General features: G+C 37.6%; 1 protein-coding gene across 2 annotated transcripts in view; it reads right to left on the reverse strand.

Annotated features, from left to right (window-relative positions):
- The window catches only part of LOC121643841 (receptor-type tyrosine-protein phosphatase N2-like), a 252,573-nt gene extending 227,048 nt beyond the window's left edge, over positions 1-25,525 (reverse strand). For both annotated transcript variants that reach the window (XM_041991400.1, XM_041991399.1), the window contains exons 1-2: positions 25,253-25,525; positions 4,921-4,971 (exon numbers count right to left, since the gene is read on the reverse strand). In XM_041991400.1, coding sequence (XP_041847334.1) covers positions 4,921-4,971; positions 25,253-25,340 — 139 coding nt within the window. In that variant the 5' untranslated portion in view covers positions 25,341-25,525. The remainder of the gene's footprint in view (positions 1-4,920; positions 4,972-25,252) is intronic.
- Between the last annotated feature and the right edge of the window lie 386 nt (positions 25,526-25,911).

Here is a 25,911-nt window from a genome sequence, read left to right on the forward strand (position 1 = left end):
ACATTAATATTCATGTATCTTTATTTTTTTTTACTATAAAAAAAGTTCTAGAAATAGAGACCTGAGATCAATGAAGTTATATTTTAAGTAAAACTTGCAGCTTTATTCCATTTCATGTAAAGATTTGATAACTTTAAATATGTGAAAAGTACATCCAGCAAACAAAAACAGAATATAATAAATTAATTGAAATAATTTTTGCATCTAAAACATGAATAGAATATAAATTTTTTGACAGGCAGTCATTTATATATTTGTGACCACAGACAGGTGTATGCTAAGGCTAAAAATGAGGTATATATGCTGCAAAAAATGTCAGTATAAAGGGTATTAAATGCCTGAATCTGATTCACTTAGGTGGAATGAATGTATAATGAAATGCCTTCACTAGTTAAACTGCTGTAGATTAGCTTGAGTTTCCATGTTCCTGAAGTCCTCATGTTTTCTAGAAACTCAGGAAGTTAGAGGTTAAATATTAAAAAGTATTGAATGACTGGATGTAGCTCTCTGAGACAAACTCACTCATTCTGGCTATAAATGACTTTCTGCAGCATAGTAGAGCCAACCCTTGTAGGCTGTAAATGCAATCTGATTCTGTCATGGAAAAAAAAAAGTCAAGTTGCTGATCGAGCAGAGTGGCATTCTTCCCCTTCATCTTTTTGTAGTTGTTCGTGTCAGACTAATTTGTTTAAAACATGGCCAAAAGTCCATAAGCTTGGGTAAATGCTGTCAACACTCCCCACTTAAATCTCTGCTATTCCACACATCCAAGGATGTTTTCATGTGCTGTTGTATCTTGCGCGCAGGGGCGCTGCCAGAGATTTTGGGCCCCATGAAAAGAAACTGAAGTGGGCCCCCCCTCTGAAACATTTGATACTGGCAGCATCTGCTTCGGCTGCTTTCATGTCTGTTCGGAACATGCATGATGTTTTTAGCAGAGCCGCTTGCTAATTGCTTGCCTGTGTTGATTATTTGACTAAAACAACTGTGAAATTAATAAAATTCAGTTTTCTTCAGAAATATGAGCTAGTATGGGAGCAAAGTGAGCTAGCTTATATGGACAAAGTTTAGAAGAGACAACAAGCTGATGTTCCACAGCTTTCCATCAGACCAACTAACGTACCCACATCGCCTCTGAAAGAACTGGGTGACGTACTGTCCACCCCTCTGTTCTCTCTCCAGTCTCAGCTTTTTTTTTTTTTTTCCTTTTAAACTTCCAGATTTTTGAGGAATCCTGCCATCTGAGCATCCACTCGCTGTCTGTCTGTTGCGCTGCTCCGCACCTGATGGAGCAGCTGATGGAGCGGGTGGACTGAACCATTTAAGGGAAATATAGAGGGAGGGTGGGTGTTCAGAAATGTTTCCAAAACCAAGAAACTTAGTGACATCAATGCACTGTAACTAAAATGTTTGCGTGATTGTAAGTTTATCATTGAGTATTAGATAATTTTGTTAGTATTACAACTGCATTGAGGGCCCTTCTGGGCCCCCCCTTTTTCAGTGCCCCAGCTTGCTACAGTACAAAGATGAACTGGCCAATAAACAGAAAATAAGGGCTATGTGTGGATGGTCTGCTCTACATTCACTCACTCACTGTATGGGGGGGGGGTCATTGTGACAAGCGTTTACTGTGGTAATACAGACTAGTTTCTTTCTACTAGGTCCCCTTAACTATTGTTTCTCTGAGACCAGCAGCTATGTTCTGCCTGGTGTGATCTGGAAAGAAAATAGTCTGAAGACATTTCATTTTCACGTTGAAATCCGCGTCAATAAAAGGTAGCGAGACATTTCTATACTGCTTGACCACAATTCCATAGTGGTGGCGAAACATTGGACTATTTCCATGTCTTTTACAACACCCTCACCACACTCATCATACAGGGCAGGAGAGACACTCCACTAAAATGGTATTGAGATGGCAGTGATGTCATTTGTCCAAAGTGTTGATGAGTTTCTTAAATCCCGGATTGTTTGCTGTGTTAAATGAGAAAAATGTCTGTTTGTTTATAACGTTTGTCTCTCTGTGACTCTGGGAGCTGGTGGATTATTTAGTCGCGACTCACAAAAATGGAACATTTTTCTATTTTCTTGTGTCACATCGCAAGCCCCCGTGTGCACGTCTGCGTGCACGAGCGCAAAATTTCACATGCACGACTGTTGCCTGCCGCTTGGCTGGAGGAGGGCAGCGATTTCCTCCTCATCGCGCAAGTTCGATAGAAAATGAAGGAGAAGGAGCGACGTCGCCTCCCGTGTGTCCAGCCCATAACTGGCGAGGTGTTTGCAACTCGCGCTGAATAAAACTAAAGCAGTCGGGGCTGTGGGAGGAGTCTGCACCAGAGCGCTTCAATGCCTGCGGCGCTCGATTAGCAACTGAGAACAGCACGCGAGGAAACTGTGAAGGACAAAAATAATCGGACCATTTCATTTTTATGATCGTTGAAAACCCAGATCGTAATTGCGATTAAAATTCCATTAACCGCCCAGCCCTACTGTTCGACATGTTTCTGTTGTGTTGGTATCACCCCAAAACATTTTAACACAAACATTGTGGGCACATTGAGTTAGCACAGTAGCTGAGGGAGTTAAAAGTTCTTCATCTTCTTAGATTTTCTTCACTGGGAAACAGAAAGTATCCAACTGTTGCTTCTACAGTGCCTCACAAACATGACGGTACTCACATTCACACACACATCACTTCTATTATCTATTGGTATATACTAAGTGCTTTGTTCTAACACACACACAAGGGGTTTAGTGTCTTGCCCAAGAACACTTTAGCATCATGGAAAGTCTGGAATCGAACCACCCACTTTCAGGTTGGCAGACGACTGTTCTTCCTCCTGAGCAACAATCTGCCACAAGCCACCATATTTTGCATTTACCAACCTCCACTGCAAACATTGTGTACAAAGAAACTCCATTAGCAACTTAACCGAGGATAACAACGGGGGGCGTGTGTCAGCATCTTTACCGTTCTAGATCTCTGCCTCTGATAACATTTTACCACACGTCTACATCTGCACCTGTTAACACGGCATACGGATAAATCTCTATATGGTGAGGAAGTGAAAAACAGCGTAATTCTGAATGTTGCACCAATGAAGGTAAAGAGCCTAGAATAAGAATAATGAATTAGATTTAATATTGTTTGTCACTCTAAGTGCTTCCATCGGATCCATTATTCATCCACTTCTCATTCATACTTGGTGATGGCAAGCAACATGAGTAGCCACATCTGCCCAGGGGCAGACTGATGGAAACGTGGCAGCCAATGTGAACCAACGGCCTCTCCGACCACCACCAAAAAATTATACACATACACAGTGATGCCAACATGACTGGTGTATAAATGTCATCTGCTCTACCATCTGAGCCACTGTCACCCCACCAAACATAGAAGTCTTTCATGTTGTAACCCCCCCAGCAGAAAATGATGATGCTACATCCAATTTTAAAGACTACGTTAACCAGCAAATTCTTAACCCTGATTATTTTCCAGCATTTGTAAAAGTAGCTTCAGTTGTCTTTTTGGTAATTAATTATTGGGCTATATAAAAACAAAAAGCCCAAAGACAAATTTAATACTGCAAATCCACCACCTGTTCATATGAAATCAGTTTCATCCCCCCCAGTTTTTTTTTTTTTTTTTGTTGTTTTTTTTTTTATTAAATTGAAACGAGGTCACCTGAGGCAGTCACAACACAGACAGAGAGCCCGTCTGAGCTCGACTAAAAATAGTATTCCCTGTGGACATCATGATTTTATCACCACACTAGACAAATGTGTTATTTTTCTATTCCTTCATCCTTTGCCAGACATGATTACACAGTACATCTCAAAAGGAGGTGACAGACAGGAAATGACACAGCTAATGAATTTAGAGCAAACACTCCTTAAATAACGAAATGTCAGGAAGAAGGTCAGAGACGGCTGGTGAGCCGTGTACAGCCACCTCCACCTCCAAACAGAGCGTTCACATGCTAAATGAGATTATGCAACAGATCTCCCTGTTGGCTCTCGCTTTGACTTAGATCCTGCAGAGATGCTGATAAGTGAGGTCAGCTCTGCACAGCTGAGAGTTTCCCTGGAAACCGGTGAACCCTGGTGATCAGCTATTACATGAAAACAAAAGGAAATCAAGCTTACAGGAAACTAGATATGATCAAGAGAGCCCAGTTTTTTGGCCACCATAAACGGTTCCAATAATAAAGAAAATGTATGCAAAATTGTTTTCTATGATTAGCTTACATGTTTTAGGCTTTCTTTGACTGTAGTTTATTTAAAAAATTACAAATTTTTAAAACTTGAAATTTGTGTTTTTTTTTCTGGAAATCTGGAATAAATGTAAACCTGTGCAGATTTTAAAATTTATATGTTCTGTAAACTGTGTATGTTCTATCGCTTTAATAAAAAACCTGAAAGTCTAATATTGTCATGGGATTCATGTCTATGAGTGAATACAAACTTACACAAAACTATAATACAAAATCATGATCCCGCTGAGAAGCAAGGAGATTTACAGTAAACTATTCTACAGTGTTACTGACCATAAAATCACCAAATTGCTCAATGAAATGACAAAAGCTGATTTATCCTGGAACTTAGTTGTTACTAATTGCTTGAATGTATCTGTAATTTAATTCCAAACTAAGCATTGTGCCCAACACTCATTATAATGTAGAATGTGTACTTTCATTTCAAATCGTGTCAATAAAACAGAATGGATCAGCACTTGTCTTAGACATCTCTGTTTTCCCTGTGAAGTACATGAGGTGGGAATAAATGTTAAAAAAAAACACTCCATAAGAGCTAAATGCTTTTTAAATGCAACAACATGCCTCCAAGGACCTCTATAATAACTTAACAAACTCGCCCAGTTATAGTGTATTGTGTTGTTTAGTAAACATTTCACCAGCTTACCGTTGACGCAGATCTCGTACGATGAACACAGCTCATTGTCAAACAGGCAACCTGTTAGCAAAGAAACACAGAAACAGAAAACAAGTTTTAATATTTAATAAGATTTTAAGCAGATGCTGATGTACTTCTGCTGTATGCAGATGTGGCCTGAGCAGAAACCAAGAACTGCTTTAGTTGATCTCTTTGTCTTCTTCTGTACTTCTAGTAGAGAAACATAGTTTAGGTTTGATCTGCTCAGACTTCTGCTGCCACTTTTTGGCGCTGTATGAGCAGGTGATGTCACATACTTTTCTTTAGGTAGTCATAGTTTACTGCTGTGATCTAACATAAACGTGTAAATTATAAATACTTTAACAGAAGAAAAACCTCTCTTCTGAAGACATATTACTTGTGTTGCTAAAACATCATATACTAAAACCCAAATTTTCAACACATAGAAATACTAAGATTTATTTGACTGATTCAAGTGGTTCTGCTTTTAAAAAAATTCATTTTAAGATAAGCTTCTGCCTCCAGGTAATGTTGGTTTTTATAACTGAACACTGCAGTATGAGAGGAAAGGGCTCAGTAGGACGTCAGCTCATGTGTTTTTGGCTGTCTGCATCGCTACATTTGTCAGCCGTGGGAAGTAAATGCTTGCAGTTATCCTGAGTTAACTCTGGAGTGAGGGAGAGCAGGATGATGCATTAAACCAGCTCCTTCAGTGCTCCTCCGGGAGTGGAGCAGAGGCAGCCATATTTTTATTCTATTCCACTTACAGCAGATCTGGCAGCATGCTGGATCCTATTACGCTCAATGTCTCTCTGCCTCACTCAGAGTTCTAAAAATTGCTCTGAACCTGATGTAGTTTTTAGAAAGAAGCTCTGACGCATCTGTCTCACAAGGATTTACAGTGTCATTGTTTATCTCTCATTGGGAAAGAGCAGGCTTTGTGTTTAACACTGGGCTAAATTAAGGGCAAGCAGAGCATCAATTTTAGGTTTTTGATCAGCGTTCTCCAAAGAAAAAGCAGCAATGATAGCAATGATAACACCCACACAGCTAATAGGAAATCTGCTACGTTCAATAAAACACAGATAGTGTCAATATTTGTTACAACACCTCTGTTTTTTAAAAAAATATCATTATTATTTAGTTTGTTATCAGTTCATATTCAGATGTTTGTAAACTAACAAAAATCCCAAACACATATTCGTAAAACACAGGCAAGCTTTGTGAAGCACCAACTAGAAAACGAAGTACAAGGATGCTGTAACCATGGTAACACTTACCGATCTCTGAGTATCTCCAACTAACCCAAAATTATCAAGTAGCCCAAATTATTAACTCTTCTCTTAAATTCGGTGTATTTCCCTCTGCCTTCAAGCAAGCTCGGGTCACCCCGCTGCTGAAGAAACCCACACCGGCCGGTCTCACTGCTTCTATTCATGTCTAAACTACTAGAGAGTGCCGTCTTCAGTCAGGTCCCACTGCTGAAACTGCTCTCCTGTCAGTTACTGATTCCCTACGGCTTGCCAGATCCGCTGGCCAATCCTCAATCCTTATACTGCTGGACCTGTCTGTTGCCATCAGATCCTCCTTTCCACACTCTCGGAGCTTGCATCTCAGGATCCGTCTCGGTTTATGTCCTTCCTCACAGGAAGATCCTTTAAAGTATCTTGGTGAGGGGGAGTGTCCAGATCACATGGGCTGACAACAGGAGGGCCTCAGGGCTCGGTGCTTGGTCCTCTTCTCTTTTCACTATACACCTCCTCACTCGGTGCAGTCATTAGCTCTCATGGCTTCTCCTACCACTGCTATGCAGATGACACTTTTTCTTTCCTTCCCACTTGACGACACAACCGTCTCAATGCGAATATCAGCATGCTTTGCTGATATCTCCGCATGAATGAAGGATCACCACCTTCAGCTAAATCTTTCCAAGACCGAGCTTATTGTCTTTCCAGCCAGTCCTTCTTTACGGCCACAGATAAGCGTGCATCTCGACTCTATCACACTTGTGCCTATGTCTTCTAACAGGAATCTTGGTGTCATGGTAGACAACCAGCTGCCCTTTAAGGACCATGTTTCTTTGGTTGCTCGATCTTGCCGATTTGCTCTCTACAGCATCAGGAGGATCAGACCCTACCTGACTGAACACATGGCCCAGCTCCTGGTTCAGGCTCTGGTCATTTCACGCATTGACTACTGCAACTCCTTACTGGCTGGCCTGCCTGCATGCTCAGTTAAACCTCTGCAGATGATCCAGAATGCAGCAGCACGTCTGGTCTTCAACCAGCCCAAAAGAGCTCATGTCACTCCGCTGCTAATCGCTCTCCACTGGCTTCCAGTTTCAGCACACATCAAATTCAAAGCTCTGCTTCTGGCTTACAAAACAACAACCCAAACGGCTCCTGTCTACCTCCACTCCTTAATCCAGAGCTACACTCCCTCTCGACAGTTACGCTCTGCCAACGTGGTGCAAAATCAGTAGCTAGACTCTTCTCCTCTGTTGTCCCCCGATGGTGGAACGATCTACCAAACTCCGTCCAATCCATAGAGTCCTTACCCACTTTTAAAAGCAAGCTAAAGACTCAGTTGTTTAAGGAGCATTTCCGCACTTTACTTAACTTACTTAGCTTAACTCTTCTACTCATCAGAATGAGTTAGAAAGATTGGTCTAGCCCTTTGGCTCAACTAAGTACTGAATAAGCGGCACGCACTAATGCCCAAAATAATATTGTGTGATGAAATCGTGATCTTGTGTTTAAACATAGGACTTACAAAAAAAAAAATAATAAAAACCTGCACTGCCTCTAGCACTACATGACAGCACCTGGGTCCAACTGGACTCACAGCAGTCTGACAACCACTTCATTATGACGTCCTAACTTGATTGAATTCTTGCGTATAAGTAATACCTCTCGTAAGATTGTAAAATCAACAAATTAATAGGAGGCAGGTGAGGGTGTCAGGATTGCAAATAAAAGTTCTACCAAAGTTTAGTTTTTCCAAAAGAAGAAATGTTCATCACAAAAAAAAAAAAAACTCAAGATCCAAAAAACTATTTCTCAGGTAAATCATTAAACTGAAGTTGGAGTAACAAGCAAGTTTATATGTAGAGTACATATCATGTAGAAGACAGTTCAAAGTGCTTTACATAAAACATTACAAACATTACAGATGGTGCAAAGAAAGCATTAAAAAGTAGTAGAAAACTGCAAAAAATGGCAGAAAATCATAATAAAATCATGAAATAAATTAAAATTATTAAAAGCAAGATAAGTTAAAAGTTACCATGCAGATTTCATGAATAGGTATATGAGAAAAATATGTTTAACCTGGATTTAAAAATGTTTACATTTGGTGAAAGTTTATTCTCCACTGGCAGTTTGTTGCACCTGTTTGCAGCATAACAGCTAAATGCTGCTTCTCCATGTTTAGTCTAGACTCTGGTCTGGACTAGTTGACAAGCATCTTTGGATCTAAGAGCTTTGCTAGGTTTATATTCTCTGAAATTTATTTATTTATACAAAATTTATTCTGTGACTGACTGGAAACCAGTGTCAAGATTTTATAACTGTGTTCAGATAATGTTTAGGTAATGTAAAATAAAGTAAAAATTGGAAGAAAAAAAAAGAAAAAAAAAAGTTATCTAAAAAACAAAATAATGATGGTTCCACATTGGAACAGTTCTCCAGTATCACTGATGACCAGCTTTAATTTTTGCTGTTCCAGTCATAATGAAAACATTTGTAAGAATGGGGGAGAAAACATTCATTCAATCATTCATTCACGGTTTGAGTTTATTCTTATCTTGAAACTCACCGTTTATTTTACATTCTGTGCCTTTGCTGTTTATACCCCTCTGTCTGGTAATAAACTTTAATTTGGGTTTCACCTTTCAAGAAAAACCTTCTCATATGGAAAGCCAACATACTATGTACCTACTTATATAGCAGAAAGCATTCAAGTTTGCTGTTTTGTGTCAATCATATTAAAAAGGGGAGTGCAAAGCTGACATAAATTACCTCAAAATACAAATACTGTGAAGTTTTTTTAAGCTTTAGATCTACATCTTGCCATAGTGTCCTCATTTCTTTGTCCTCAATTTGTCTCTGATGAAGACATATCGCAGGGAAGTCATTTGCTATGAGCTTGTAACATGTTTGCTGGATGCTCATTATGTTTCTGTTTTCAAGTTAGAAAAAAAGAGACTCACCAGCGCTTGTGTTTGTTTACATCTCTGTGGAAAAACAGACAGCAATCACTGCAGTTTCCAGCAGAAGAAGCCTTGTTAAAAACCGAGACATGTAAAACAGAAATGCTATTTACAAAAAGTTAGAGTTTCATTACAGCAGCTTTAAAGGGCTCATGTAGTGTTTGGACCAATTCCTGCAAAACAATATAAGAGTAAAAATATACAAGCCAGAAAAGGAATACAAAGAGGCTTGCAACTAAAAGGGAATTATAATGTCGCAACCAAAAGGCTGTAAGCCTACTTTGGCAAAAAGCACTTCTTCTAACTCCCATTACAAAATTTTGGAGCACAGAAAATTTGGTATTAACACAGTCTAAAGATACAATGGTAATGAAACCAAGTATTATCCCATTATCCTCTGCATATCCCATTTCATTTAATCATTTCTTTAATTTACAGGGCTATGTAATTTCATAAAAAGTGCAAACAAAACAGAATGTATTATGAAAAAGCAAACTGCAGCTTCTCCCACATTTAATTCATTAGATTAGAATAAAATAATTCTATTTACAATGGAGAAACCAAAATCTGTGAAACCAAAAAGCAACTAAAGCTGAGTTGAGAAAATGACAGATTTCTTTATAAAATTTGCTTCCAAGAAAGAGTAGTCCGCAGTTGGTTAAGGTTGAAGATGTGGTCAGTGACTGCGCATGCTGCTCATGGACTTTTTCCTGCCACCTTGAGGTTTTGCTTGCTGGTTTCATCACGTCTCTGCAGCGGAGTGTGAAATAGGTAACATCATTGCACTCCGGACTGATGCCAAGCTGGCGACATGAGAGGAACACAGTTTCAGTCAGCTTCATCCAGACTGTGGCTTTTAATGCCTCCTGGCAGGGTCATTACAAGCTGTGCTCACTGATAAACAAGAACTACATTTCCCACAATGCCATCTATCTGCTCAAACACCTGCTGTTTACGAGGATAAAGGCCAACAATTAGACTGAGAGTGGTCAAGTTAAAAATTGTAAACGAATGCTTACATAGGACATGCAATTTTGAGAATGAATGACATTACATGGTTGAATAAGACTAATTTAGCAATGACCTAAAAGGTTTTTTGTTATGTAGAATAGCATTATTAGAAGACTAATTAGTCACAACTCAGCTATTCCCAAAAGAAAGGGATACTGTGTTAAGAATTTCTCTGTTATTAATATTTATCAAATGCATCTTAGAAAAATAAGGAGCAATGCACATTTGTTCATTTTTAAACATGATCAAAAATCCACATTTACTATTTTTAAAGAAAATTAACTATCTTTAATTCCATTTGTTTAGATAATATGTTATCATCTACAACTAACACATTTTCTTGAGAGTAAACTTTGAAATCAAATCAATTCAAATCAGTTGAAAAACTGGTCAAACTCATTTAAACTTAGGTAAAGCAACCAGGAGTATTCAGCCAGATCACTTCTCAGTCCTGTGCTTCCAGTAGGAACACCAGTTCCCAATTTTATCAAGCACCTGCAGGATGAGCTGGAAGAAGCCTGAATGATTAAGTTCAACAACCAATATGACCAAAAAAATCTGATGCTTATATCCACAGAACACGCTAAGAAATTTAGCTGGCGTTATTTGTAGAAGCCATAACTACACAATATATGTCACAATGACATTTACTTTTACATCTTATTTTTCTTTATTCATATATCACCTAGCATAACTGCAACTCAAAGTACTTCACCCAAAGGAAAAACAGTTAAAAAGTGCAGTTAGTAGTAGTCAGTAGTCAAAAAACCAATCAACATAACAGTTAAAAGTTAATAAATTCCATAAAATGTATTACTAAATGGAGCACAACAATGTGATTAATTAAAATCCTATTTAAAAAGTAATAGGTTGTAAAAAATCTAACTAATTTATCACAAAATGCTGAAAGTGATGAATCTAAAATCAGAGATGACTTATTTATCACAATGACATTGCATTCACAAATCTTTGGACCTATAACAAAACATATTGTTTTACATCATCTCTAAACACAAGAACCTGATCAGATCTAAAAGTCAGAAAGGAACTGCAACCGTCTCCCGCCTTCCACAGAGTAATAACCTGAGTGGTATACCCCTACAATAGCAGGGTTTTTAAATTTGATACTGAAAATTTAAATGATATTAGCCTAAAAATGCTAATCGATGTTCTTGGAAGTGATGCTAAGTCACAACTGTTAGCAAGAGGCTAAATCTTGTGGGTAAAACACAGCAATGCAGATAAATACAAACCTTTTGACTCTTGACTTTTCAAGTATTAATCTTGTTTTTTTCTTTTAAAAAGCATTTTTATGTAACTGTGCAAACCAATTTAGTAAAAATCATAAATTATTGTATTTTTAGCATGCCATTTTAGTGCCACCTTAGCAAAAAAGCTGGCATAGCAAAGGTACTAATGTTGACTAAATTCCTGTAGTAGAAGCATAGCTCTGATAAAGAAGAGAAGTGTTGAACAAAAAATTCATGTCAGCTTAAAAAAGGCTGACAATTACCAGTTAGCTAGTCAGGTTAGCTAGGCTAACCAAGTAACATGTGGCAGCTTACATTGGAAAATAACATGTTCATCCTCATGATAAACTTTCAGAATGTATTTTATATAAATTGTCTTTAATTTAAATGCAATTTTCATATCAATTTAACAAATATTTGGATTTTGTTAAAAAGAGCAGAGCCTTTTTAAGGCTTCCCTCGTGCTTGTAGTGTTATTGTTAGATTGTGGAAGGTCAGGCTCAATTTTAGGTTTTCTCCATGGCTGATAAAGAAAAGAGCTTTTTAATTGGCTGTCTGTGTGTCGTCTAGCCACTTTATATGTTTAGAAGGAAGTGCCTTGGGTTATCTGTAAGGCTATTTTGCTTCTTCATTTTTTTAAGATGACAGCAATCCAATTAGCTTGGGATTCATTTCTGAAAAAACAATCAATAACAAAAACACGCCACTTGACAACTTAGACAAACACAAGGGGGGGGGGGGGGGGGGGGGGTATTTGAAGACAGCATTTGTTCTTTTCTGTTTAGTGGAAGCAGAATGTGGAGATCCATTTCTTAATTAGGAAGTGTGCACAAACTCTTCAGCTATAATTGGCAATAGTCTTCTGTCTCCTGCTGCAAAACAACTCTTTCCTCACCTTTTGATCTTTGTCTTTTCTCTCTGACTAACCACTAAGACGAGTGATCCATCATGTATTAAGGCTTTGCTTTCTGAACTGTCTTTTATCGTAACCCTTAAGTGCTGGTGACTTCAATCAACAACTTCACCTTATACGCTGATAGTAAGACCCTATTGCATGTAACATGGTTGGAAAACAGCAAAGCGGGTCAATTTCTACCCGTTTTGTGGAAACTGTTAAAAGCCATAAATATCCAGGAGCGACTAAGAGAGTATTGTTGTGAGCAGGAACAAACCCTGCACGGTCAAACGGGCACATTTCTCTGGGAAAAAAGCTCAGAACAGACACAGATTTGCCTGCACTGTGATGAGAAACCAGAACAAGGAAAAAATACCATACAACACAGCCAGAAACAACAGCTTGCAGCGAGCAGGCAAACAGCAGAACGACAAGCTTTTCACTCGACCTTTGGTTTCTCTCCTGGCTGATCAATACACTGATTGATGGCAACGTTTTCAAACAGAAAAAATCATTAAAGCAAACGCTAAATAAAACACCACCTCACAGCATGATCTTGGGTTCAGAATGGTCATTTAAACATGTATAAAGAAATCTTCTTTATTCCTCTGTATAAAATTTGTCTAAGCCTCCATGAGAAAAGTAAAAAACAGTCAGTGCGAATCCAGTGATTAAAAACAGTAGCCAACATTCTACTGTTTAAAGCTGAATACACCTGCAACAATAAACATTGCAAATAAGGTTTGAAAATAATGAAATATTCACCTCAACACCATGACAACCAGCTTTAAGCCATCTTTAAACATCTAGCCAAGTTTGTTTTGTTAGTTCAGACGATAAGCCTTTCAGCCAACAGTACGGCATGCAGAACTGAAGGGAAATAAATAGATAAATAAAACAGGAAAAACTGCTTACTCTGACTACAGTGGTTTCATGCATTATTTCACACATGGTCACATCACATTAGCAACTGTTTTAGAAATTCATAGTAGCTCTTTGAAAAGACAAACACTGTCTGTAGCTCTTACAAAATAAACTGCATCCTTTATATTAGCTGTTACTGTCAGTGTTCTATTATTTACATTTTACAGCCGTTTTCTTAATAGTTTGTTGCTGTTGTTGTGATTTTAGACAGTCCACAGTATCCCAATAGCAATTATAGCACATATTCCCACTTGGCTTACAATAATTACAGTTTTTAGGATGAAACACTCACCAAGGCAATAAGAACAGTTTAGTATTACTTACATTAGAGCCCTGAAATAATAACATCTGCCATGCATAACAGATAAATGTAAATGATTAAAAGAAATGCTTCCTGGGTAAAAAAAAAAAAAAAAAGAAAGAAAAAATTAAAGCATATTTTACAGTGAAAACACTGAACATTTATGGCAATGTTAAGATATGAGAATGACTGAGAAAATAAAAATATGGCAGATCTGCTAAGATCAGATGCACTGATATGAAAATATGATGTTCTGCTTGGCTGTAAAGCTGTAAGAAGACAAAAAATAATACCAGTTAATTAATGGTACACTATTTGATTTTAAGACAAGGGTCATGTCGGCCCATAGAGAAATAAAATCTATTAAAATAATCATGAAATACTAATTATATTTTACCAAATTAGATTTTTATAGAGATTTCTGGACTGTTCTAAGCCAGTATCACCTGCTTCACTCAACACGTGGCTGTTGCCAACTCCCATTATTCCTCTATTGGACCGTTTTTGGCCACATTTACATGTTCAAATGCTATTTAAATATTATAATGAGGACAAACACCCTCAGCCACAACAATATGACTACAGACAGGTAAAAACTGCATCTTTTTCAGTCTTTTGCTGCATCCTGCCTTCCTACCTAAATATTTATGCAGCCCGGTCTCTACAACTGCACTCTCCTACAGTAGCAGCCTCCCCCAGCACAGCAGTGGACCACTAAAAATCTGCTTAGGTTGGACACAAAGAACCCATTATTAAAATATAAAATAAAATAAAATAAAGAAAAAAACTAAACAAACAGGTAAACAAGTGTAATCAAAAAGCATTTGTCATAGTACATTTTTGTAGAAATGATAAACATACTAGTAGTGGGGATAAACAAAATAGTCATTCTGCTATCATTATCTGAAGCTAGCACTGTGGTACGTCAAACAGAAAACTGTCCTAGCAGAAAACCTACATAAATTTTCCTGATAAAGTTTAACTACTGTAAAAGAAGCATATAGAGAAAACTATAAATCTCACGCCGGCTACGTGTACAGTATGTGAAATTATATATGACGTGTTAGCAGTAGCAGAAGGTGTGTATGTAAAGGGGTTCAGGGATACAAATAACAGTCTTCTTCCAGTTACAGACGTGGGTCTTCAGCATCCTCTCCGGGCTCAGAGAGGGAGACCAGAGGGATAATCTGAACAGGACGTTGTGCCAGTTGATAGTGAGGTGGTGTGGGGAATTTACCATTAATAGGAGTAGTAATACATTTTAGATAGAGGTGCCTGATGCTATGTGTGTGAATTTAGGCGTGTATCTAATGCGACAGACATACCTGATAAAGGATGATTCTTAATCACATCTGGTCCTTGCATATGTCACTATATGTATATCTAACTGATGGTTTTTAGTTACATCACAGTCTTGCTTATCTGTTACCATGTGCTGGATGTTCTTAGCTGAAGGTCATACTGAGCCAGACAAGTGCTATTAAAAGCAAGTTATAAACATTCATATCAGAGCTAAAATAGTTCAGAATGTAACCAAGTAAATGAAGTCTGGAGTGTTAAATCAGCCTCCAAACTCTCCTGATACCGATCTGATGGGATCTGATGGAATCCTGAGCCTTCATATATTCTCTACCTCAAATACACAATACAGATGGAGCCTTCTGTCCACTTTCTTGGTCCTTTACAGGCGCAATTTAGTCCGTTTTTGGAGTTTGGAGCGCCGTACTCAGATGTAATTTGGCAGTATTATTTTGGATGAAAAAGGAGCCCTGTAGAAAAAGTTTGGGACTTAATCGGACCAAGCCCGATCTACAAGGAACGCGCCCTTCAAATTAGAAAACTAAAAGGAACTATTGCTAACATCATGACCACATATTCCAGGACTTCTTTTTGTCCTCACACTGACCATTCAGACCTCCTTTGGTAGCATGAGGAGGACTTAGTGTGTAGTCACAATGTCCTGGTTTATTGACATGTAAATATTGATTCAGGTTGAGATGGTGCTTCAGTAATGTCGGTTTTTAGCTATTTGCAAATTAGCCATAGAGTATTACCACTGATGAATGGTTAAATGGCAGAACAAAACAACAACTTGGAGCCTCTAATGTGTGTGTAGAGCTAAAATCCCCTACAGCTACTCAGGTCATAACTCTTGTTCACAGTTAGAGGTGTTCTGCCAAAAGAATAATTGCTGTGTCCTATAATGAAGGTTTATGAATAAATGTGTTTGCCTGCAAGCAGATGTACCACATGGCCACGTTCTGGAGAGGAGGACAGTGTCCAACATTGGGTTTGGGCACATAGAGGATTTTTGTTGCCACACTGCGAGAGACCGCAGTATAAAATTGACAACAAGCTGAGTTTAACCCGCTTCTTATGCTTTTCTCCAGTGTTTTTGTTGAGGAAAAACTAAATATGAACATAAAGAATACCTAAAACAGCCCAAATGTCATTATAAAGTTGTCCAGGGGATGATTTTATTGGATAAAGAAATGACTGAATCTGGACCAAGACATGAAGTTAATCACTTTTATACTGGGTCCTCCCTTTCCTTGGCTTAAATCATGCAAATTCTGCCTTTACTAAAGGTATTATGCTGTTAATAAACAAACTGCACCAACCACATAACGTCCCAGGGGGAAGTTAAAATCAAAATCTCTGCTGCTGTGACATTAACAGCTCTCATGTGCTCTCCTTGTCCTCGTCTATTACAAGCACAGTTACAATAAATTCCCTCTGCAGCTGCTTTGCCCTGACTCAACCACATAATCATCAAGATTGAAAATTTAATGAGCATTACCGTGGTGACGGTCACACTAGGTGAACATGGTGGCAACCAGGTCTAGGTTAATGATTGAGGAAACCTGCAGCTGAATTTCACCCAGGTTTAAATCCCAGGAGGGAAAATCTGAGACTTGATGATAAAATCTCACCGTGACCGTAACAATAAACACTGGCATTAATTGGAGTTCAGACAAAAAAAAGCAAAGAAGAACACACATGATGAGCAAATGGAGAGAAAAAGATCTTTTCACTACATTTATAAAGGTGTGTATGCGTGGCTCTCCTTAATAATTCTCTTATATACCAACCTCCATATTTAACCATAAAAGGAGAAAGTCCTCTGATTTGTCATTTCCTTATCAAGACATTGTTTGCATCACAATGAAGCAAGAAACTAAATCTGTGAAGCAGAAATAAAGGAAATCTGTTCAGGAAGGTGGTTCAAATTGGGAAATCCCAAACTTATCAGCTCTGTTAATAATGAGCAAACAACACAGAAAAGGTTAAAAAAAAAAAAAAATCTTACTGTCATGCTAAGCAAGCTGAGTGAAAATGTCAGTTTTGTTTTGTGGTAAATTATGTGATCTGTTTTTTGTTTGTTTGCTGTGTTTTTTTTTGTGTGTTTGTTTGTTTGTTTGTTTTTCTACCTCATATCAGGGTTGGACTGCTATAAAAAATGTTCTGAACAATGCTTGAGGCTCATGCCATGAACCCAGTTCTTATAGTGAATAGCTGCAAAACCGTCTGGAGATGTGATAATATGTCTGCAGTTTCAACTGGTCAATGAAACATAAATATTTCTCACCAAAAAAAGTTTCCAGCATTACATTAAAAAAAGTTTGTTTTTAGCTTTTATACATATAAGATTTGGAAAAAGACAGATATCAAGATAATTTTCATAAAATCAGCATTAAGGTTCTTTTTGCTTTCTGTACATAGGCAAATAGATATGTCTGTATCAAATGTCAGTGTTTCATACTCTAATACGGCGGTATGGTTGTTAGGCAATACATCCACTAGAGGGCAGTGCAGAGTTCAGAGTTCACCTCTGAGGTCTGACGTTAGTTTCACATGACAGTAAACATGGCGACGGTGGAGGAGACCATGATTATGTGTGTCAGAAAGAGACATTAAAGGTATGGATGGGTGATACCAATATTTGTCCTGTCAATACAATACCATTACTTTATGGTACTATTTCATTGATACCTATATCGATACTTCTTGGCCCTTAAAGGAAAATCTAGATTGTACAGTGTGCATTAATATCTTTATTGCAAAGGCAGTATGAAATATAAATAAACTCAAGAACATAAGTACTTAAAAGAAATTATTTTAAAACAATAATTATACTGATGAGTAAATTAAATAAAAATAAGATAAATCAACCTTTAAAATGATTAAACTAGACTACAGATTAACATAATATTATTCAAATTTATTGAATACAAATATATATGTAATAGTAATATGTTAAAAATAATAAAACATAATATGCTATAACCTGTATTAAACCAGGAAAATATAAAGAAAGAAATCTTATCGTCACTAACAGCAGCAGCATCATCACTAAGACATCTGATTGGCTACCATAATCATGTGACACAGAAGAACTACAATGTGTCCGGACTTCATATGCACTCTTATTACCTAAAACTCTCAAAAGTGAAAACAAATGGCATATTTTGTATCAGTATTATGGTATCTTGATACTCAAAAAAGTATTGAATCAAGGTTACTTTAAAAAGAAAATAAAAACAATAAACTGAGGGTACAGCCAGAACACAGTCTAAAAGTTAATCCAAACATAGGTATCCTGTTGAGGAGAGTAACACAAATGTGGTGATTAGTAATAGAAACCAAGGAAGAAAACTAAAGCTGCAAGGGAAAGACCCATCTCATGGAGCATGTGGTACTTCTCAAAGTTCACGGACCCCTAACAGGTACATGGACTGTACTTATATAGCACTTTTCTAGTCAAAGCACTTTTACACTACATCCCCCCATTCACACTCATACAGCACTTCTACTGTTATATACTGAGTACCACACACCCAATGTGTCAATACCCCAATAGACATATTGGGAGTTAACGTGGTGTTCAGTGTCTTTCCCAAGGACACTTCGGCAAGTCATCAGGGGAAACCTTAAATCGATCCACCAAGTTTCTGGTTGGAAAACGACTGCTCTTCCTCCTGAGCTACAGCCGCCCATTTCCTCATTTAGTCCTTGAAGTTAGACTTTTTACTTAAAAAAAATGTATTTATTTATTCATTCACCCTTCATCTATGCCCACTCATTCCAATGCAGCTGATTTATTTGTTTAAATTTATTTGAATTTTATTTTCTCTTTTTACTCTATTTATATTTTCATTGGCTTTTATTTTATTTTATTTTGTTATTATCTATTTACCAATCTCTAGATATTCATTCATTCATTCATTCATTCATTCATTCATTCATTCATTCATTCATTCATTCATTCATTCATTCACTCATTCATCTACTTATTTATTTATTTATTTATTCATTTATTTATTCAGGAAGCATTCAGACATGGTAACAATATCCTTTAGATACTTCCTGTTTCTTTAAAACAAATAATAACTCTCCATCCTTGGTAATGAAAAAAAAACTGCCATCTAAAGCTGAACCAATCTACTGATTGCACCCTGCAAAAAATGTAAAGCTTAAAAAAATGAAGTACAGAGGATCACTGACTCCAGCTTGGAATTTAACATCAATTGGAGAACTGAACTTTGGCTTTTCTGAAGCTGCCCACTTCTAGGTCCAGACATGGAAGATGTGAAGCTTTATGAATTGATTATGTTCATGAGCTTGATTCATAAGTCCATTTTGTGGACAGGTCTGCTAAAGACGGTAGTTAAACATCAATGTTATGTTGATGATGAACACAATTTTGTGATCATCTTTAGAGGAGACAAACATCTCTGACTGCCCAAGCTGTGTTTCCAGCAGATTGCGTCAGTCTTTCACATTTTTCCACCTAATATCTAGTTTGTTTTACCTTTTTTGTCAACATGGAAACCTTTCTTTAAAGAAGCACATTGTACATTTTGAGTTCCACATGTAAAAGATACAATAGTCATGACAAAGAAATCCAACAAAATGTTACTTTGATTAAGGTCTTCAACATAATGGTCATGATTTACTCACTGCAGTGGCTCCAAAAGGGACTATACAGGACTCGTTCAAATGAATATTATGCTCACAAGGTCAGTGCAAGTCATTTTTTATTAGAATTTCTAACGTACAAAGCACACAGGGGATAAAGTAACCCACTCCATTTTCAGGTTTATATTATACATTTTCAAAGTTTAAAGCTTTCTATGAGCTAGTTTGAATAACTTAATTTTAGTCCATTAAAACATGCAGTAGTTTAAAGGTGTAGTTCAGTTTTACTTCATTAGTTCAATTTTAATGGATTTTTCACTCCAACATTACATTTAAGTAACAGTTTAAAAATGGCTGAAAAATGGCTGCAATATGTATCTGCTTAGAGTATAAATTGACCAAGATGGTGGAGTTGCAGTTCACCACAAGAGAAAGGACCAAATAGAGGACTCCACAACAGCAATCTGACCAAACTGCAGGTATGGAAACAGAAAGCAGGATGAGTGAAGGTTACTGGGATAGCAGTAAAAATAAAACTGTGGCAGGTGGCAGCAGCTAATCCCCGGATGTTGCAAATTATAATCATATAGCACAGCATGATAAACAAGAAACACTGTGGTAGTATAAAAGAAAAAAAAGTATGTACTCTTTCAGTTCTAAGGTTTTGCAAATCAGGGCATAATAAAAAAAAAATATCTGGTCTTTAGCAGGTCTTACAGTGCGGTTGATGAAGCCTCAGATGTGACGCAATGTGCACTCTCATTATTTGTTTGGCAATAATAAGCCAAAATATTTGTTTCTGCACAACTCTCTTCAGGTCCCACCACAGCTTTTCAACCAGTTTGAGGTCTGGACTTTAACTGGACCATGTCAGCACCTTCATTCTTTTCTCTTTTCAGCCATTCTGTTGTAGATTTGTTGCTGTATTTGGGATCATCGTCCTGTTGCATGATTCAGTTTAAGCTGAGCTTTAGCTGTCAAGATAGATGCACACACATAGAATATTTTGGTCTTTGGATGAGTTCATGGTCCACTCAATGAATGCAAGGTGTCCAGGTCCTGTGGCTGTTAAACAAGCCCACATCATCATCCCGCCACGGCCGTGCTTGAAAGTTGGTATGAGGTATTTGTGCTGGTTTTCTCCAAACGTGGTGCTGTAAATAATGAGAAAACATCTCCACTTTGGTCTGACATTGTTCCAGAAGAAGTGGCTTTGCAAACCTAAGCCACGCAGTCATGTTCTTTATCCTGCAGCCCTACCAAACAAGCCATACCTGTTCAGTCTTTTTCTGATGTACTGTCATGAACATGAACATTTAACATGCTAACCAAAGCCTGGAGAGTCTGAGATATACAGTACCAGTCAAGAGCTTGGACACTCTTTCCTATTAAATCCAACTAGAAAGTGTGTCTGAACTTTTGACTGGAATTGTAGCTCTTAGGTTTTTTGTAGTTTCTCTGAACATTGCAAAGTCTGACCTTCTAGTGAACTCTTCATTCACATACACCAAATATGACTTTCCAATGAAATCACCAAATAAAACCTACTAAAATTGAATTAAAAACACTAAAATCAAATAAAAAGAACAGTCTTTGAAATATGACCCTTCTTAAAAAATAAATAAACACTAAAATTAAATAAAAAAACAGTAACCAAAAGGTGGTGAGGTCTGAGGGAGGCCTATCATTTTACAGGTCACCTTCACCACCCTGTTTAACTTGGCTAAATCTTTGGCTCCAATATGTCCAATCCAATAAAAAGCAGAAAATTTTAAAACTGATTCAGTAGGTCCAATAAAAGACTTGAAACTTGTTTTGTCCACATTAAAACCCTCTAACTTCCGTAGGAAATACTGACACTGATTAATCACAGCTTCCACTCTGACATCTTTCATCTTCTTGTCTAAAACCATCTGTATCTGTATCTCCATTTCTGTGCCGTTAATATTGTTATTTGATGCATAGTGAGAGGAATTCCAAAAATAAATCATGTCTTTATTTGTTTTGTATTGAGGTGCAGCTGGGCCTCCACCACTGGCCCATGCCTGGCCTGATCACCAAGCAGCAGACTGACAATGACAGTATCGTATGCAAAGGATGTGCACGTTGTCATGCCAACTCCCACAGATTGACATTGACAGTTGTCTTACATGTTTGCCACTTGTAACTAATCTTTCTCAGTGTAAAATAATAAAAACAACTCCAGGTTGATTCCAATAATCCTTTCCAGAGTGATGGAGAGCAACCATTGCTTCTCTAAGATCATTGATGTCTCTCCTCTTTGGCATTGCATCAACACATCTGAACGCTTTAGAACAGAACAATAAAAACATGTAAAATCAGTTTTAAGCTGCAGCAGCATCTCTGTGTGTTCATGTGATCAGCTCTTAGTGACAGGAGGGGCCGTGTGCCTGCAAACAGAAGGACCTCCAGGAATATCACTACTGATGCAAATGACTATCTAATTAGAGACTAAAGTATTGATTTTGTTGACAGCCCTCTTCAACACAGCGGAGAACGCCACTGTAGACAGAAACGGCTTCAGAAATCACTTCGACAATTCCACAATGTTTAAAATCAGACAGACTCAGTGCCACACCACCTCTAGTTAGTCACAGTGAATAAGCAAAAAAGGCAATGGTGTCAATTTGGAGACATATCTGTGTGAAGGATAATGCTTAAAAGATATTTTCCAGGAGCATTTCTTACGCTATTGCTTAGAATCCCCCTCACACCCTAATTGCAGCCGATTAATTAAATATTCTAACACAAAAATAAAAAAATTAGTCACCTGTGGAACACACAGGGCTAAAAAAAAACACCATCCAATCATTTTAACCACTCTGTTCTAAAAGATTGGTTGGTGATATGTCCGTCAAACGCAGCTCCCATTAGTCCCTCCCCCCTCAACCCCTCTGCGGGTGCCCTTCTTCGTGCATGAATCGTGCTCTTTCAGAGGCTTGGAGCACTTATAGAGGCAACGAAGCAAGAGCCAGAGCCTGGCTAGCTTACTGCATTAAAATACAGTACACACTTAAACGTGAGGGACATTATGGCTTCAGGCTGAAGTCTGAAGAAAGGGTTTAGCCTTTAACAGTAGACAGAGTGCGCTGGCTTGTCAATTCTCTGCTTTAAGATTGGTTGACTAGTCTAAATAGTTAAAGATCGTTTAAATTTAAAGGCAAAATATTTGGAATGGTAAATGGTGGATCCTCAGTAAAGATTCTTCACAGGAAGTGGTGGAGGCCAAAGTTAGACCTAAAAGAATTACAAACCAAAGCCAAGGATGTCATTTGAACATCCTAAACTTTATCAAGGCTGCAAATAGTGTGCATACAATGTGTTATAGGCACAGCTTAACATACTGCATATACTGGACTTAGAGTTATCAGGTGGACACCCAAAGGAATAAGAACGAGCCTGTTTACATGACCATCAAAACTTCCTTCTTGGGCGTAATCAGGTAATGGTTATAATCCGATCTGACACGCCTACATATTCTTCTGAAATGCGATATTTGATAAACTCTGCATTTTCCAGTCCGTTACTGGATTACTTTCTGAGTACATACGGAGTGACGCAACTTCCTGTTATTTTCAAAGCATCTGGTTTTTGTTGAACATGGTGGTGTTAGCATTAGCTGCTAATATGAGCGCTAATAAGCACGCAAAATAGACAACAGATGAATGTTTTATTTGGTTAATACTCTGAGTTCCCAGGGCTGCATGCCATTGTATTTTCTATTGTATTCTTTTTTTATTAGGATAGGGACACTTCCATCTTTTAATGGGTGATGTTGAAAAGATGGAAGCTACACTGTTTTTTGCACATGTGCAGATGTAAAATAAGTAAATAAATCAGGTAAACAGGTCTATACACACAAAGACATCAAAGTATTGGGGGAAAAAATGATTTCTTTTAATTACATGAATGCAAGTATCCAGGCTACATGACTACTAAATCTCACTTTTTCAATGTAAAGTTTATAACATGATGGCCAACTGCAGCAGAGACTAGTCGCACCACTGTACAGGTTTCATTTGAGTAAAAGAGGAGTAACGTTGCAGCCCATTAAAGTCTTTATTTATTTTAGTCCTCCACAGTAACGCAATTTCACTTTGATTGTTCAAACATGTTTACTGTGATTGTGGAGACATTTTTGTCAGAGTCAAAGGTCCCAGAATGGAAAGAAAAACAGGAGAAGCTGAAGGACGTAGTGAATATAACCCGTCCGATGCTCATCTTATCAGCCTGTGGCAGCCATACTCTCTGCATGCGGCTTATGTAATCTGACAGAGATAGAAGGAGGAGGGGAAGGAGGAGGGTCTCGACACTGACACACACCTACTCCTGAGCACCAGCTTCTCCCTGCTCTTCCTCCTCCTCCTCCCACTACCGTCTACAACAGACCTCTGTTTCACTCATCCTGCAGGCTTCACAGCTCAGATCAGTGAGGAAACATTACATATCGGCTATTTATAGACTCATGTATGAGAGAAATTAATGTCTTCGACCAGCACATACACACACACACACACACACGTTTACATTTCCGATCAATAGCTGGCTCCCACGGGAGTGCCGAGCTGGAAACTGAAGAGTGTGTGCATAATCTAATTTTTCATTGCTTTGCAGTGCTGTTATTACTGATGGATGTTGTCTCTTCTTGTTTACAACTGAGTGAACACCTACACAGAATCGTTTCCTTTTTTAAACCTTTGAAATTTTCCTGTAAGAAAAAAGCAACATTTCTATTTTTTCCTTAAAAAATAATTTGTGAAAAAATAAATAATAATAATTAGTTTCCTTAAAGCAATAATAGTAAAAATCTATGTTTTTTTAGCAAGCGGTTGACATGACAGTAATAATAAAGTAACAATAGTGAAACGGTTCAATTTTAAAACAGTAATTGGTTAACAAGCACTTTTAAATCTGTAAACTAAGTGGGAAAGATGACTCAGGCAGGTTTATTTCCACATATTTCTATTAAAATTCAAAATAGTCACTAATAAAAGGCCCCACCTCGAAGATTGTTCTACCAAACAGTAATTTAATTTTTATTGCAATTTCATTATATTCTTTTTTTTATTTATTTAGCTTTCTTTGTTTATTTTTGCATATTAATCCTTTTTGTTTGTTAGTTAGTTTGTTTTCCGTTGGTTGTTAGTTACTCCCAAATAATTTAAATTCAATTTTGTTTGGTTTTTTTTTTTTTTTCAGCTTTAAAAACTTAAATTATACACGATTTATTTATTTGTTTGTTTGTTTGTTTGTTTATTATGTGTTATGCATTTTGTTCATGAAATTATTATTATCATTGTTACTATTTCATCATTATTATATTGATTTTCTTGGTCTTATTTTATATTCTACTATAGCTTTATTGTAATGCACTGAAGTCTGAACTGTTGAATGAAAGTAGCCTGATTATTGCAGTTTAACCGTTGTTTACTGTAAACAGTGATGACATGTTGGCCTGCATAATCTAATACAGGCTAATTTCCGTGTTTCCACGCTCGCGGAGCCTCAGCAGCTCTCTGCTGCTGCTTTCATGTCATATTTCTATGAGCTCTTGTTGATGTTTGCTGGATAATTGTGACCAACTGAATCACCGTGTTTGTTTTTCCTCGGCTCAGGTGAAACTGCAGTGAATCACTCTGCCGGTTCCACTGATACAATATTGACATAGAAATCTCAAATAAAAATGTTCTCTCACACCATATGTCCAGAAAACTGCCATGGGGTTTAAAAAAAAAAGAGAGAAATAAAGAAAAACTGCACCGAACGCGGAAGCCGCGTTATCCTTAATAATCATCCGTTAATGGACTCACCGACTCTCCGCTCGGCAGAAGAAGCAGGGAAGCAGCTCAGGGAAGCGATGAGGACGAGGTGGAGGAAGGAGGAAAGCGAAGGATCCATGTCGGTTCTGGTTTATCCTCTCTGGGTCTACACGGCCATGTCTTTCAGCGGGGTCCTGTTCGGCTTTCTGTCGGTTCAGAGCGGCCCTCCGCGTCTGGAGGAGCGGAGAGGAAACGGAGGATAGATGCTGGAGGAGAGGAGAGAGGATGCAGGGCGTTTCTGTTGCTGGAGGCTCGAGCGCTCGCAGCGTCACGTTACAAACCGTTTAACGTAGCATTTCCGGCAGACCTTTCAAAATAATATTAAAGAAATTCTAAAAGTCGTCCAGTTTATTTTGAAATCAGATATAAATTATCTCATTAAACTGTAATATTAGGACAAATAATGAAATTCTATCTAGGCTTGTTTTTCCTAATAAGAATTGTACATCTACAGCTTTGTGTTTCATCCCCACAAAATATATAGCCTAAAAAATGTAAAAAGAAGAAAAAAAAAAAAGAATTCCATATGTGCTACTTTTCATTACCAATGCCGCCAAACTATCAACAAATGAAATGATAACCACCATAATAAAAAAAGATCTGTGTCATGTGTAAACATTGTTCTCTTTAACTTGAGTTTGAGGCATAAT

The sequence above is a fragment of the Melanotaenia boesemani genome, chromosome 8 (genome assembly GCF_017639745.1).
Source record: "Melanotaenia boesemani isolate fMelBoe1 chromosome 8, fMelBoe1.pri, whole genome shotgun sequence".
NCBI classification, from domain to species: domain Eukaryota; kingdom Metazoa; phylum Chordata; class Actinopteri; order Atheriniformes; family Melanotaeniidae; genus Melanotaenia; species Melanotaenia boesemani.